The sequence below is a fragment of the Apodemus sylvaticus genome, chromosome X, assembly GCF_947179515.1.
Source record: "Apodemus sylvaticus chromosome X, mApoSyl1.1, whole genome shotgun sequence".
Lineage (NCBI taxonomy): Eukaryota > Metazoa > Chordata > Mammalia > Rodentia > Muridae > Apodemus > Apodemus sylvaticus.
In genome coordinates, this window is record NC_067495.1 from 34,397,488 (window position 1) to 34,414,424 (window position 16,937).

The window sequence follows — 16,937 nt, forward strand, 5'->3', positions numbered from 1 at the left end:
CCCTTGCATTTGGAGCATTGCTGTTCTGAATTGAAAGTTCTTCTTGGTTGATTTTTCCTTTGACTATGAAGGTGTTCCCTCCTTTTCTTTTTTGATGACTTTTGGTTGAAAGACTATTTTATTTGATATAACTTCTTTCCTGTTAGCATTTGCTTGTACAATTGTTTTCCAGCCTTTTTCTCTGAGGTAGTTTTTGTCTTTGACACTGAGGTGTGTCTCCTGTGTGCAGCGAAATGCTGGGTCCTATATACGTGTCCAGTCAGTTAGTCTATGTCTTTTTATTGGGGAATTGAGTCCAATTGATATTAAGAGATATTAAGGAATAGTGATTATTGCTTCCTGTTATTTTTGATGTCATTTTTATGTTTGTGTGGTTATCTTCTTTTGGGTTTGTTGAAAGAAGATTACTTTCTTGCTTTTTCTAGGGTGTAGTTTCCCTCTTTGTGTTGGCGTTTTCCATCTATTACCTTTGTAGGGCTGGATTTGTGGAGAGATATTATGTAAATTAGGTTTTATCATGGAATATCTTGGTTTCTCCATCTACGGTAATTGAGTTTTGCTGGGTATAGTAGTCTGGGCTGGCATTTGTGTTCTCTTAGGGTGTATATGAAATCTTCCCAGGATCTTCTAGCTTTTATCGTCTCTGGTGAGAAGACTGGTTTAATTCTGGTAGGTCTGCCTTTATAAGTTACATGACCTTTTTCTGTTAGTGCTTTTAATATTCTTTCTTTGTTTAGTGCATTTGGTGTTTTGATTATTATGTGCTAGGAGGACTTTCTGTTTCTCTAATTTTGTTGAAGATGTTTACTGGCTCTTTAAGTTGGAAATCTTCACTCTCTTCTATTCCTATAATCCTCAGGTTTGGTCTTCTCATTGTGTCCTGGATTTCCTGGTTGTTTTGGGTTACCAGCTTTATGCATTTTGAATTTTCTTTGACTATTGAGTCAATGTTTTCTATGGAATCTTCAGCACCTGAGGTTCTTTCTCCCATCTCTTGTATTCTGTTGTGGATGCTTGCATCTATGACTCCTGAATTCTTTCTAAGGATTTCTGTCTCCAGAGATGTCTCACTTTGTGATTTCTTTATTGTTTCTACTTCCATTTTAAGATCCTGGATGGTTTTGTTCAGTTTCTACACTTGTTTTTATTTGTGTGTGTGTGTGTGTGTATGTGTGTGTGTGTATGTGTGTGTGTGTGTGTGTGTGTGTGTGTGTGTTTTCTTGTAAATTTTTAAAGGGATTTTTGTTTTTCCCCTTTAAGGGCTTCTACCTGTTTACCCATGTTCTCCTGTATTTCTTTAAGGGAGTTATTCATGTCCTTCTTGAAGTCCTCTATCAGCATCATGAGATGTGATTTTAAATCCAAATCTTGCTTTTCCTGTGTATTGGGGTAATCTGGACTAACTAATGTGGGAGAACTGGTTTCGGATGATGCCGTGTCACCTTGGTTTCTGTTGGTTATGTTCTTGTGTTTGCCTTTTACCATCTGGTTATTTCTGGTGTTAGCTCGTCTTGCTGTCTCTGTCTGTGGCTTACCTGTCCTGCAAGCCTGTGTATCAGTACTCCTTGGAGAGCAGTTCCTTGTGGGAGGAATTTAGGTATGGAGAGCTGTAGTACAGGGTCAGCTCAGGTGTACAGACAGAAAGCAGAAGGATCCTGTCCCCTGCTGATCCTTAGTTCCTATGTCCTGATGCTCCTGGGAATATTCCTTTTGTACCAGGAATGTGAAGAAAATTAGTGGTCTTACCTGTGCATGCAGTTGTGTAGGCATTCCTAGGAGACCTGCTTTCTCTCTTTTTTTTTTACTTTTTAAAATTTTTTAGATTTTTTTTTTTTATTTTTGGAGACCTGCTCTCTTGTGGCTGTATTTGTATATGTAGCTATGTAGCCCATGATCTACTCTGGGAGCAGATAGAAATGGGAAAACTCCTGTCCCAGGCTGCCCTTTGGGTTCTTGTGTCCTCAGGGTTTGGGGCGGGTTTCTCTGAGCTGTAGGGGTGGTCCTACCTCTGTTCTCAGGCCTGTCCACATTCCTGGGAGGATAGCTATCTCCCTGTGCCACCTGGAAATGGAGCCCTGTGACAGAGGATGGTCTCTAGCCTCAGACAATAGGAAGGCTCCCACCTGAGGGTTCTGGGCCTGTTCTCTGAGCAGCAGGGGTGGTCCTACCTGTGCTCTTAGGCCTGTCCACACTCCTGGGAGGCTAGCTATTTCCCTGCATCACCTGGGTATGGAGCTCTACCCACTTAGGAGATTTTAATACCATATGTATCTAGAAAATATTGACAGTACTTTGTATGCCACAGAAATATTTTACATTGCTTATCAGTCTTTAAAACATTGTGTCTGTCTTCTTTCTTTCTCACCTGTCCCCATTTTATCTTTACCTCTTTCCTTGCTATCTTTCCCTCCATTTCACATTTTATCATAACTTTGTTTCCTAGGTCCTTGCATGGTGATGAGAAAAAACAAAGAAACTGTAACACTGAACTACATTCTCTGCTGATCATATGTGGTTATTACTTTTGTAATTCTGAAAATCTAATTGAGAAAATGACTTCTTGGGGCCCCACAGTTACTGTATGTGCCAGATGCTGTAAAAGATGCCTCTTAACTCTCATTGCCCACTGTTCCTGTAAATATGGTAGGATCCTTCTATTTTATAGCTTGATCTTTCTCTAGGATTGTGGTACTCTCTCCACTCAGCTAGTGGCTGAATAAAGAGAATAGGTGAAGGCTAGTGTTTGTGGAAATGTCTTCAAGTGGGGTAAGTCAATTCTATCTACATTCTATAAGATGTGACTTAGTCTTGTGACATACGTAACAGTAGGAGAGCCTGAAAAGTGAAGTCTATCTGTATATCTGGAGGAGGAGTGAGACTTTCTCCAGACATACTTTATTTATTTATTTATTTATTTATTTATTTATTTATTTATTTATTTATTTATTTATAATTGTTTTACTTATTTACATTATAAATGTTGCCACTTCCTGGTCCCCCTCCAATAGTTCTTCATCTCCTCCCCCTCTTTGTGTCTGGGAGGGTGCTCTCCCCACCTACTCCACAGGGGTTCCCTGGCCTCAGTCCAAATGGTTGGCTATATTTCCATCTATCTCAGTCAGATGCTGCTAGAGCCTCTCAGAGGACAGCCATGCTAGGCTCCTGTCTGCAAACACCACACAGCATCAGTAATAGCATCAGGGTTTGGTGCCTACCCATGGAATGAATTTCATGTTGGGCAGATCATTGGATGGCCTTTCTTCAATCTCTGCTATATTTTTTGTCCTAGAATTTCTTCCAGACAGGAGCAATTATGGGTCAAAAAATTTGAAGGTAGTTCGTGCCTCCATCCTTCTATTGGGAGCCCTGTCTATGTACCATATGTTCCATATCCCCACTCTTGGCCATTTCGGCTAAGGTCATCCACATTGAGTTTTGGGAGCCTCTAACATCCCAGGTCTCTGGGACTTCCTAGAGGCTCACCCTGCCCCTACCTGCTGCAGCTGTATATTTCCATTCATTCTCCTGACCCTGTGGGCTTCTCTGCTCTCTTCTCCCATCCCTTATTCTGCACCCCCATTCTCCTCCCTCTCCCACCCCATCCCTACATCCCTCTACCTCGTGATTATTTTTCCTTTCTAAGTGGGACTGAAGCATCTTCACTTGGGCCCTCTTTCTTGTGAAACTACTTATGGTCTGTGGGTTGTATCATGGGTATTCTGTACATTTCATCTAATATCCACTTACTAGTGAGTACATACCATGCATGCATGTCCTTTTGGGTCTGAATTACCTCACTCAGGATATTTTCTCGTTCTATCCACTTGCCTGCAAAATTCATGCTGTACTTATTTTTAATTGAGTAAATGGACTACATTTTCTGTATCCATTCTTCAGTGGAGGGACATCTGAGTTGTTTCCAGCTTCTGGCTGTTACAAATAAGGATGCTATGAACATAGAGGAGCACATGTCCTTTGGTTATATGCCCAGGAGTGGTATATCTGGGTCTTCAGGTAGTACTATTTCCAATTTTCTGAGGAACCACCAGACTGATTTCTAGAGTGGTTATACCAACTTGCAATCTTATCAACAATGGAGGAGTGTTCTTCTTTCTCCACATCCTCACCAGCATGTGTTGTCACCTGAGAATTTGATCTTAGCCATTCTGATAGAGATGTAAGGTGGAATCTCAGGGTCATTTTGATTTGCATTTCCTTGTTGACTAAGGATGGTGAATACATTTTTAGGTGCTTCTAGGCCATTCATGATTCCTCTGTTGAGAATTCTCTGTTTAGCTCTGTAACCCATTTTTAAATTAGGTTATTTGGTTTTTTGGAGTCTATCTTGACTTCTATTTTTGATATTATCCCTCTATTGCATATGGGTTGTCATACGATAAAAAGGTGATGGTACAAGTGGAAAAGTGAGTAGGGAGGGAGGGACTGCATCTTTCAAGTTACTTATAACTCTTCTAATTCCTTGTTCAGATTATGTACCCCCATCTTAAAATCAACTGTGCTAGGAATTCTATAAGCCATCAAAATAACAAATGATGCAAATAATTTTCTTGGAAGGCAGGTGGCAACTATTACCAGCATGTCCCAAGGCAAAGCGCATTGTAGACTTCTTCTTTTGTCTGATGTGTCATTGCTGTTGATTCTGATTTGAGGGTGCTCCAGAATTGCTCCAAATTAAATAATTTGATCTGAGGAGCAAGAAACTATGAATGAGAGGAGTATGTGTGTAAGTATGTGTATGTAAGTTTGTGTGTGTGTGTGTGTGTGTGTCTGTGTGAGAGAGAAACCAAGAAAAACAGAGAGACAGAGAGATGGAAGAAAAGAACAGAAAAAAAGAAAAAAGAAGAGGAAAACAGAAAGTTCTCTGAGATTTTTTTTTTATAATGACACCAATTTTGTGTTTTGCCTTCAAACAAGGCTCTAGGGGAGTGATCATGGTTTTCTAGTGATGTGTAACTTGTTGGTAGTTCTTGGACTACTCTGAGAATTACTGTCTCAGGCATTTGTCTGGATAGCCTAAAGGATTTCAGAAGACCTAGTTGGCTTTTAAGAATCTTTGAAAAGAACCTTTCTGGTATGAGGAGGAAGACCAAGAGCAAATTCAAATGGAAAGATTGAACACTCTTTGAAAGTCTCTTGACTTTTGACCTTTGCTTTCACCATATGTAAATGGGGATAATAATAGCTAACCATCACAGAAGATATTTTATCTTTTAAACATAATATAAATGTAAGCTTCCCATAATTGAGAACATGGGGGTGAGTGGATAGCAAAACCTTCTTAAGATAGCACATCTTCTGAGTTAGAGACTTTGGGGAAGAATTTCATATTGCTGTCCTAGTAGTAGGCTCTTTGCTGGGATGTTTTTCTTTCCTGTATTTATTCTCACTTAGGGAAATTATTGTATTGTTAGAAATTCTTTTTGGATCAAAAGAAGGATATTACAGGCTATTTTCGTTGATGGTTGCTGAGTCTGATTTTGGTTTTGTTTAGTTTTTGATGTGAATAATCATTAAGTGGTAGTGATTCAGTCATTATGGCCATCTCTGTTCCTGTCATGATATTATCACTCCTAAGCTATACTCCAGAGTGTTTTGAACTCAGCAGTTTTAGAACACATTGGTGTAAGCATAAATTTTTTGCTACCTACTTCTAATAAGGGTTCAATCTTTCCTCTAGCCCACCACCCAGCAGAGGTAGTGAAAGAGAAGGGTTATTAGGCTATGGGGGAAGTGGACCTGTTCAACAATAGTTCTTTGGGGGCGAGCTCCATTTTCTTTGGCAGCAGTTCAGTCCCATAGTAAACATCTAATACAATTCAGCAGCTGTAGACCAGTCTTCTAGGTAGGCCGACACCAGGCACAAAACAGCAGCTGCAGTTCAGTCCTTTCAGCAAGAAGACACCAGGCAGCTGTAGTTCAGTCCTGAAGAAACAGCCAGGCTTGTCAACAAGCTTGAGGAAAGGCTATGGAATTGGCAACTGCCACAGGAACCTCAGGAATAGTTCTAGGGCAAGTTTCTCAATGGTGGCTTTATCACAATTGAGCTATGTAAGGCAAATCGATATATGCCTGTCTTTAGCAAAGAGTAGCAAGGTGGAGCAAACCAAACCAAGGCTCAGTGCTTGTCTCCCACTGTCTGTGGGGTCATGTTTGTACTCTTATCAAAGAGAGTAGAGAAGTAGAGGCCAGCCATGACCACATGGAGGGAGGCAGAACAGGGGAGAAGGGAAGAGCCTAAGAAAGCAAGAGAGAACAAGAGAACAAGTGGATAATAGGCAGGAGAGAGAAGAGGGGACTATCAGCCCCTTTTATAGTGGGCCAGACCTATCTGGCTGTTGCCAGGTAACTGTGGGGTGGAGCTTAGACAGAACGCTAACAAAGAGTTTTTTCACATATCTGGTGTATCCAAACATCCTTTAACCTGTGTCTACTTCAGGAAGGCAGTCTTTTTTGTGTTTGCTTTAGCAAGACATCCTTTCACCTGTGAGGTCGAGCAAAACATCATTTGACATAACTAACTTTCCAAAGAACTGAGAAGTTTCCACTCCACACTGGAACAACTCATCAATGCTGTTTTGTCTTGTTGGGTGAGCTTCCCGGCCAGCATCTCATCTTCTAGCACTCAGAGGTCTTATAATGTTACAGTTTTAGTAATGTCTTGTCCAGAAAAACTTCATTGTTCATCTTTTGATCCCCATAGATTTCTGCAAAAACACTTTTGGACAATGGTTTCAGGTTTCTGTGACTGGTCAGGAAATTGTCCTTGAATTGGTAGCTTTCTTTGTTTCTTTGTTTCTTTGTTTCTTTCTTTGTTTCTTTGTTTCTTTCTTTCTTTCTTTGTTTCTTTGTTTCTTTCTTTGTTTCTTTCTTTCTTTGTTTCTTTCTTTCTTTCTTTGTTTCTTTCTTTTTCTTTGTTTTTTATTGTTGTTTTTTTTTGTTTGTTTGTTTTTTCCGAGACAGGGTTTCTCTGTGTAGCCCTGGCTGTCCTGGAACTCACTCTGTAGACCAGGCTGGCCTTGAACTCAGAAATCTGCCTACCTCTGCCTCCCAAGTGCTGGGATTAAAGGCATGCACCACCACTACCCAGCTGAATTGGTAGCTTTCATATATCACTGTGTGGTGCATGGAAAAGCACATAGGCCTTAGATTTACTTGGATCTAGGATAGTCTCCATGGCCTATTACAGTGGTTCTTTTAGTTATTCATAGGACTTGGTGTAGGCGGGACTTAAAAACAATATTAGTGTTAGGCCTTACTCTAGAGCTGGTGATTTAATTGGCCTGTTGTGGCCTAAGCATCTGTACTTATCAAAACTCTCCAGATGAGTTTACTTGTTTGGATCACAACAAGTTGATCAAGAGTTCAATAAGTGATTCTAAGCTTCAGTTATCTATGTATTCAGCTAAAAGCTTTAGTATCTGTCTTAGTTAGAGTTTTACTGCTGTGAACAGATACCAAGACCAAGGAATCTCTAATAAGGACAACATTTAATTGGGGCTGGCTTACAGGTTCAGAGGTTCAGTCCATTATCATCAAAGTGGGAACATGGCAGTATCCTAGGCAGATATGGTGCAGGAGGAGCTGACATGAAGGCTGCTAGCAGAATACTGACTTCATGGCAGATAGGACAAGGATCTTAAATGCATGCCTTCAGTGACATAACTACTCCAACAAGGCCACACCTCCAAATAGTGCCACTCCCCAGGCCAAGCATATTCAAACCATGACAGTATCCTAGAGTCAATATTTTTCTCACTTTTCCATCTCTGTAACATCTAGAACTATTGGTACGGACCTGGGTGCTCAGAATGTGTCGAGTCAATGAGGCTAGGGTTTCTTACACAGTACAGAGTGGGTCTGTTTAATTAAGAAAAATTAGGGGCTGGGGAGGTGGCTCAGAGGTAGACAGCTCTTCCAGAGGTCCTGAGTTCAATTCCCAGCAACCACATGGTGGGTTATTTGGTGGGTTATATACCACTCCTCGGCATATACCCAGAAGATTCCCCAGCATGTAATAAGGATATATGCTCCACTATGTTCATTGCAGCCCTATTTATAATAGCCAGAAGCTGGAAAGAACAGAAGAATAGATGCAAAAAATGTGGTATATATACACAATGGAGTACTATTCAGCCATGTGGTATAACCACATGGAGGGTTATTTGGTTTTCTGGGGTCTAACTTCTTGAGTTCTTTGTATATATTGGATATTAGCCCTCTATCTGATGTAGGGTTGGTGAAGATCTTTTCCCAATTTGTTGGTTGCCGATTTGACCTTTTGATGGTGTCCTTTGCTTTACAGAAACTTTGTAATTTTATGAGGTCCCATTTGTCAATTCTTGATCTTAGAGCATACGCTATTGGTGATGTGTTCAGGAACTTTCCCCCTGTACTGATGTCCTCAAGGGTCTTCCCCAGTTTCATTTCTATTAGCTTCAGAGTGTCTGGCTTTATGTGGAGGTCCTTGATCCATTTGGAGTTGAGTTTAGTACAAGGAGACAAGGATGGATCAATTCGCATTCTTCTGCATGCTGACCTCCAGTTGAACCAGCACCATTTGTTGAAAAGGCTATCTTTTTTCCATTGGATGTTTTCAGCCCCTTTGTCGAGGATCAAGTGACCATAGGTGTGTGGGTTCATTTCTGGATCTTCAATCCTGTTCCATTGATCCACCTGCCTGTCACTGTACCAATACCATGCAGTTTTTAACACTATTGCTCTGTAGTATTGCTTGAGGTCAAGGGATACTGATTCCCCCAGAATTTCTTTTGTTGTTGAGAATAGTTTTAGCTGTCCTGGGTTTTTTGTTATTCCAGATGAATTTGAGAGTTGTTCTTTCTAACTCATGAAGAATTGAGTTGGGATTTTGATGGGTATTGCATTGAATCTGTATATTGCTTTTTGGCAAAATGGCCATTTTAACTATATTAATCCTGCCAATACATGAGCATGGGAGGTTTTTCCATTTTTTGAGGTCTTCTTCCATTTCCTTCTTCAGAGTCTTGAAGTTCTTGTCACACAGAAGTTCTTTGAAGTTCTTTCACATGTTTGGTAAGAATCACCCCAAGGTACTTTATACTGTTTGTGGCTATTGTGAAGGGTGTCAGTTCCCTAATTTCTTTCTCAGCCTGATTATCTTTAAAGGCTACTGATTTGCTTGAGTTGATTTTATAACTCGCCATTTTGCTGAAGTTGTTTATCAGCTGTAGGAGTTCTCTGGTGGAGGTTTTTGCGTCACTTAGGTAGACTATCATATTATCTGCAAATAATGATAGTTTGACTTCTTCCTTTCCAATTTGTATCCCTTTGACCTACTTATGTTGTCTAATTGTCCGAGCTAGTACCTCAAGTACAATATTGAAAAGATAAGGAGAAAGGGGGCAGCCCTGTCTAGTCCCTGATTTTAGTGGGATTGCTTCAAGTTTCTCTCCATTTAGTTTGATGCTGGCTACTAGATTGCTGTATATTGCTTTTACTATGTTTAGTATGGGCCTTGAATTCCTGCTCTTTCCAAGACTTTAAGCATGAAAGGATGCTGAATTTGCTGACCCAATTTCTTGAGAATTTCTTGGCTTATTGAGGAACAGGGATATATAGGCAAAAAGGAAAGGCCTAAAATGATGTGCTTCTTTTAGTGACCAAAACAGAACATGGCTAAGAGTAAGATTTAAGGTTGATTTAAGGATGATGGATTCTGAGGAGCCCTGTGCTTACCTTACCCTAGCAGGCTTTTTTAGGTTCAATATATAAAAATTTTACATTGTCCATATTTTCATTTTATAAATAAAAAATTAGGATTAATGAATATAGTAATATTGATGACCACAGGCCCATTTTTGGTATAAACCCTTATATCAAGGTTGGATGAGGCAACCTAGTAGGAGGAAAAGGGTCCCATGAGCAGGCAAAAGAGCTTAAGACATCCCCTTCTCCCACTGTTAAGAATCTAACATAAACCCCAAGCTATGCAACCAAAGCATGCATGCAGAGAGCCTTGCACAGGTCTTTGAAGGCTTTGGATTGCTGCTTCGGTCTCTGTTGAGTCCCGATGTGCTCTGCCTAGTTGATTCTGTGGGTTGTGCTCTCGTGTCCTTGAACCTCTGGTTTCTACTATCTTCCCCTCCCTGCTTTTGCTGGGTTCTGCGAGCTCTGCCTAATGTTTGGCTGCGGGGTCTCTGCATTTGTTTCTACCAACTGCTGGAGGAAGCATCTCTGCTGTCAGTTGGGCTGACAGTATGAGTATAGCAGAATATCATTAAGAATCGTTTCTTTAACCTTTTACAATTTTAGTCAGTTGTGTTTGGTTTTACTCTAGGTCTCTAAGCCATCCAGCTTCTGGTTTCTGGCCATCCAGCCAGTGTTGGGCATATGCTCCCTCTTGTGGCTTGGGCCTCAAGGTAGACCAGTCATTAGTTGGTCACACCCACTAGCTTTGAGCTACCATTGATCTTGCAGGCAGGAGAAGTTGTGGGTAGATAGGTTGAAGGTTTTGTGGCTGGGTTGGTGTCCCAGACCCTAGCTCAGTTACAAAAGATGGCCTGTTCAGGCTCCATATCCTCTATTGCTCAGAGACCATTGCTAGGATCACCCTCATAGGTTACAGAAGTTTCCTTTGCACTAGGTTTCAACATTTCTCTTAAATGCCCACCTATTCCAGTCATCTCTCTTCATATTCTCTTCCTCCACCTCCTCTATTTTCCTCCTAATCTTTCCTTTACAGAACCAGGAATTAAAATATTAGTAATGTAAACACAAATTAATAATAACGAAATGGTAAAAGTGTCACTTTGTCTGTACTAGTATGCCATCTTAGTTAGCCAGAAGTTAAAAGTAGTGGTGACTGAACCATATCTGACAAGGGTATCCCAAAACTTTCTGAAATATTCAAGAAAACTATATGAAACGCATATTTACACACCTAGTTTTATTAACATAATTTATGTGGCTAATATGACTTAAAGTATAAATGTCATGATGCTTAAAAATTAATTTATGACACTAAACAGTTTATTTTTAAAAAATTTGTATATCTATATTTATTTTTTTAATTTTTTAAATTTATTTTCTATATTCTTTGTTTACATTCTCAAAGCCTTCCCCTTGCCCAGTCCCCTCCCCATATGTCCCATACGTCCTCTTCTCTTCATCCATTCTCCTGTCTTTCCCCCTCCGTTTTCTCTGTCCTGGTAATATCTATATTTATTAAAATTAGTTCTTTGCAGGGCCAGAGAGATAACTCAGTGGTTAAGAGCACTTGCTGTTCTTGCACAGGACCTGGGTTCTGTTATTAGCACCTACATGGTGACTCAACAATCATCAGTTAGTCTTCAGTTCCAGGGGATCATAACCCTCTCCTGGGTTCTGCAGACACTGCACGTATATGGTATACTTACACACATGAACACAAAACACTTATGCATAGAAAACAAAAATATACAAATCACCAAGCACATGCTTATAATCCCAGAACACTTATGAGATAGAGGCATAAGGATCATGAGCTCAAGGTCAGCCTGGGCTACATACTAAAAATCTGTCTCAAAAATGGTCCTGATATGCTAATCTGAATGTCTATATAAATTAAAACAAACATCTTTATAATTATACATATGCACAAAGGAATTTTCTCATTGGAAAATATCTACAGTTGCAGAAAATCATGCAAGTGAGCATGTGAATTTTTCTTGGTAGGTTTGGTAGTATCACCATGTCACACTTCTACTCATCTTTCTGCATGACCCAGGAGCCATCTTAGGAATGTGTCTCATTAATCACCATGGTAATGGCACAGCTAAGAGGGATGAGTCATTAAAAATCCATCATCATGCATGAGTTAGAAATGAACTCAGACCATACATCTTTCTGAGGTCAGGGATTCTTTTACTTATAGAAAAAAAGGCAACACTTAAAATAGAACAGAGTTTTGAAAATATGTGTCTTAAGCATTACAGAACCGTGTGAGAGTCTTCATATGCATAGAGGTCAACAGAGAGTTAGGAGTTCACTCTGTTAATTATTTTGTTATTTTAACCTCACAATCACCTTGTGAAGTAAGGAATAGCCTCATTGTTCTTCAAGGAAAGATAATCAAGAAGACTTAGGTGACTTTCTTGTGCTCACATACTTAGAGGTTATAGAAACAAAGTAAAAATTTAGATCATTGGTATTAATGAATATTTTGGTTTTGGTTTCTGAAGGCCAATAATAAACATAAATTGGAAAAAGTCATCACTTATTTGAAGGTATTTCCTTTTCCAGACATAGGCTCAGGGAAGGGGCCGGAACCTTCAGGCTGATTTTGCTGGTGTTCATTGACCTTTTATTAGCCTTGACAACAGTTTTACAAATGTTTTTCAGGTAATCAGGTATGACCTAAAATATAATAAATGTTCATTTTTTAACAGAACCATTGCCAACTATTTAGTGTGGAGAATGGTTTATTCCAGAATTCCAAACCTCAGCAGGCGCTTTCAATATAGATGGCTAGAGTTTTCAAGGGTAAGTTGCCTAATATTGAAATGTTTCATCGGTGGCCAACTTTACATGCTGGGGGTAGTTCTAATGTTAACTACTCCAGTAAAAAAAAAAAATCTTTATTGATGGGATGTAGGGAGCTTGCAACTTAAATTCTACTTTAAACTTATTCACATTAGTTCATTTTACTCAGGAATACCTATTTTCCATAAAAGCAGCACTCCAAGATCTACATAGGGTCTGTATAATAATATTTAGAGTGATACTTTGGGCCATCCAGTATTGTTCAAATATCCCTCCTTAACAGCATATTTCTATTTTTTCAGTGCTTTTAACTGAAATTATCGTTTTGATGTTTCTTAATGATATATCCCTTTCAAAGTAGTTCAAAATTATTTTAATTTCTTTATCTTTTCACTGGCAAACACTTGTGATAATTATGTGTATTTGTGGGGTTTAGGGTGATATTTTGATCTACAAATGCAATCTAGAAAAATTCAGTCAGATAATGAGCATCATTCCAGCAACATATCACTTGTGTTGAGAACATCAAAGGTCTATTTTATCAAAATTGAAACCCACAATTATCATTGACTATGATTATTTTATGCAGAATGATAAACATTGCCTAATATCATACATATGTGGAATATGAAATAGTTGATGTAAAAAAACAGAGTAGGAAGATAGTTACTAGGAGTTGGAAGAGGGAGGGCTGGGAAAGATGTGCATCAAAGGGTACACAATTTCAGTTAGACTGGAAGGATGCAGTCTGATCTATTTCACTGTAACTATGGTTTTCAAGGTTTCTCCATGTTCTTATTTTATATATTTACAGAGAGAAGGGGGGGCATGAGAGAATGATACAGCTTCATTTTTAATTTGGTGTTAGAGTTGCATATTTAACTTTACTTAGATATTTAATCTTGATTCTATCTTAATTCTGCTAGACCCATTTTAATTTCCTCCAATGATATCCTCTTTAAATGCCTGAATTCATTTTCTTCCCCGCCCCCAGTTACCTAGCCCCTGAATCTTTGTTTCTCACCCACCTTTGTTGTTTCCTAACTTACACAGACAGATGTTGCTTTCATCTGCGTTCCCAAGGCTGATGACTAATTCTGCTATGGCTTAGAGAACTTAAGGATTTTATAGCTTTAAAAAGTATTTTATTTTTCTATCTATTTAAATCAAGTGAATGTCAAGCCATATAAGCTCTTATTTTATTTAACATCCACTTTAGTTATTAGAGGAAACTGGGGAATACAGAAATTTATAGTGGACCATTATACTTGGAGAGTGATATAGTTATTTGGGGGAGCAACTTTTGACCCTTTACAGTCACTGAAATACAAAGTTATTTTATAAAGGCTAGACATGCATGAAACAATTACTTATATTTAGGTCAAACTAAATAGTTAAGATACAAAACAAGTAGATATTTTTGCTGTGTGTGTGTATTTTTAACTCCTATGGATCACATAAAAGATGGTACCCAGCTGCTTTCCACCCTCACTGTGAAGAAAATGAGAGAGCGAGGTGTAAGAAGCAGTGTGTGAAAATTTGAGGTTAGGTATAAGGGGATGTTTCTTGAACATGAAGTGCTAAATATAATATTGAATTGCCAAAGAAGGTTGTAGGATCTCTCTCTTTCTCTCTCTCTCCCTCTCTCTGGAGGTTTTAAAAATAACTTCATCCCTTACCTCTGAGAAGGGTCATGTTCCCAGAAAGGAAAGGAAGGAGAAAGGAATTTAAGCTTTAATCCCCTTTGCCCCACTCCAACAACCTGGCTCTAAAATTGTGCCTGGGGTATCCCAGGCCACTCTTTTCAGGGTCTCTCTCCCTCATGGTCTGCCGGCACACTCCAGCCTCCAGAGAAAACTTACATGGCATTTCTTTCTCTGCTTTCATCCCCAGAGTAAACCTTGGCACTTTCAAATCCTGCTTTGGAAGTCCCTTCCTTGTTTGTAAATGTTTTCTTATAATGGCATAACAGGACAGATGGGAAAAGCCTTTACATCTGTATTTTCCTCTGCTATGGCACTGTGTAAATGGGCTCCCCAGGTTGCTCATGGTGAGACATGGTCTGCTAGTCTGCTAACAAGAACTTTGATTGCCCACAATTCCAAACTTTTCCTGGTAGAACTGCAGTCCTCAGTAGGTACTGACTACTGTCCGGATCCTTGAACACCATCCACCTTTGTCTCCATAGGTTTTTCTTAATGGAAAAAATTGGACTAAAGGTGAAATGCATTGTTTTTTCACTGTCAAAACATTTTCACTTAGTTGTGGCTAGAAACCAGGGAAAAGCAGAGTTTCATTTTCTCCATGTGATTTCACCTTGGCCTTTCCTGTCTGACATGTTTCTGCAAACGGAATGAGCAATATTTTTGTAGATGGCTTGACTTTCTTTCTTTCTTTCTTTCTTTTTTTTTACCCAGCAGTAAGTTTTATCCAAAGCTTAAATAGTATTGATCCTTTCCCACAGGTAATCCAGGGGACCACGACTCTGCTGCCTCAGTGGGACAAATGTGTTAACTTTATCGAAAGTGCACTCCCATATGTGGTGGGGAAAATGTTTGTGAATGTTCACTTCCAGGAGGATAAGAAGGAAATGGTAAGTGGAGCCACCTCAGTGATAAAGGCAAACACTCAGAATAGTGCTCCTCTAGGCAGATTCAACAGACATGATGGTCCTGTCTGTAGTCTACCTTCCAGGGTGTATAGACTCAAAAGCATTCTCTTCTATTTCCCATTTTCCTGGGAAAACAGGAGTAAAGCTCATCAAATATGAGGTGGTGAACATAATGTATGCAGTAGCTGTCCAGAAGGGGTGGGCCAGTGTGACTGAGGATATTTGGTATGGCTGCTTAGAGGCAGGTAAAATCTTACTCTAGGTGCCGTTCAAGGTCATGAATTTAAAGATATTTGTCTCTATGGTTACATGTTTTTCTTCATCTGTTTCAACTGCTTTGAAGGAAATATATATGTACATACATATACACACATAAATATATATGTATCTTTTAGCATCACTGAGGTTCATTTGACATATAAAAATTGTATATATTTAAGGTGTACAATGTAATAATTTGATACACTCTATAAAGTGATTATCACAATGAATTCAGCACATTGATCACCATGTTGACTGTTTTGTGCTTTGTCTGTGGAATGGTATTGTGAGACACTATTTCTGGGGAGCCAGGAACAAATGTCTACCCATTCCAGATAGGGAACTGACAAAAGCAATGACCCCATCAAAGTCTGGCTTAGTGAACCAGTGAGTTTCACTGGGGTTCTCTAAATGGTTATGGGAGAGGAGCAGGGAAAGCCTCCCCCAGCGTAAGGGACTGCTCACAAAGACTAGAACCCTGGAGTTTCTGCACGAAATGCCTGCAGCTTAACAGGTCAGCCAACTGGTCTGGGCCCTTTCCATACAGCTTGGCTGTTTTCTCTTTTTCAAGCAGCTTGCCTGGCCTCTTGTCTCCTCAGCAGTCTTTCCTATGTAACTTTAGGGAGGGGCCTCGCATACCTAGTCAGTTTGAAAAAAAACGTCTCCAGGTTTCTGAGTTGTTTGCTGTTGGGTCCTAAGTAGCATCCCTTTAAAATTCCAGTCTTAACAAGTCCCACTTGGACGCTTAATATGTACTCTAACAATTTGAAGCATACAACACATAGTATATTGTTAGTAACTAAAGTTACTGTGCTGTGCATAAGATCACTGGGACTTATACATCCTTATATGAAAGTCTGTACAATTTGACCAACATCACCCAATCCCATACTATGCTGCTGACAACTTCTGTTCATATTTTCTGTATCTTGCAGTTTCAAAAATTTGCATTGGGTAGGGGGGAAATTCCACATATAAATCTTATTTTTCCTTCTGCGTCTAGCTTATTTCACTTAACATTGTGTCTTCCAAGTTTATTTATGTTATTGGAAAGATAAGATTTCCTTATTTCATGGCTACGTAATACACAGACATGCATCATACTTTCTACCTATTTGCTCACATGATGACCAAGGTAACTCCATGTCTTGGTTATTAGAAAAAATGCTGCAGTGAACACAAGATTGAGCTGTTTCTTGAAGACATCACTTTTATTTCCTTTGGCAATATAGCCAGTAATAGGATGGCTAGGTTGTTATGGTGGTCTTATTTTGAAATTTTGGAGGATCTTCTAAACTGTTTAACCTTGATGGCAGTGCCAATTAATATTTCAAGTAGCAGTGTACATGGTTTCTTTGTTTATTTATGCACTTGCCTTTTTTGTCTTTCATAGTAGTCACCTTAACAGGCATGAAGTAGTCACCACATGCCTTTAATCCCAGCACTTGGGAGGCAGAGGCAGGCGGGTTTCTTTTTTTTTTTTTTATTCGATATAATTTATTTACATTTCAAATGATTTCCCCTTTTCTAGCCCCCCCCCCCACTC

At 39.4% G+C, this 16,937-nt stretch overlaps 1 protein-coding gene across 1 annotated transcript in view; it reads left to right on the forward strand.

The window, feature by feature from the left end:
• The window catches only part of Phex (phosphate regulating endopeptidase X-linked), a 240,178-nt gene that overhangs the window by 60,655 nt on the left and 162,586 nt on the right, over positions 1-16,937 (forward strand). The window contains exons 9-10 of the mRNA XM_052170209.1: positions 12,379-12,519; positions 14,984-15,112. Coding sequence (XP_052026169.1) covers positions 12,379-12,519; positions 14,984-15,112 — 270 coding nt within the window. The remainder of the gene's footprint in view (positions 1-12,378; positions 12,520-14,983; positions 15,113-16,937) is intronic.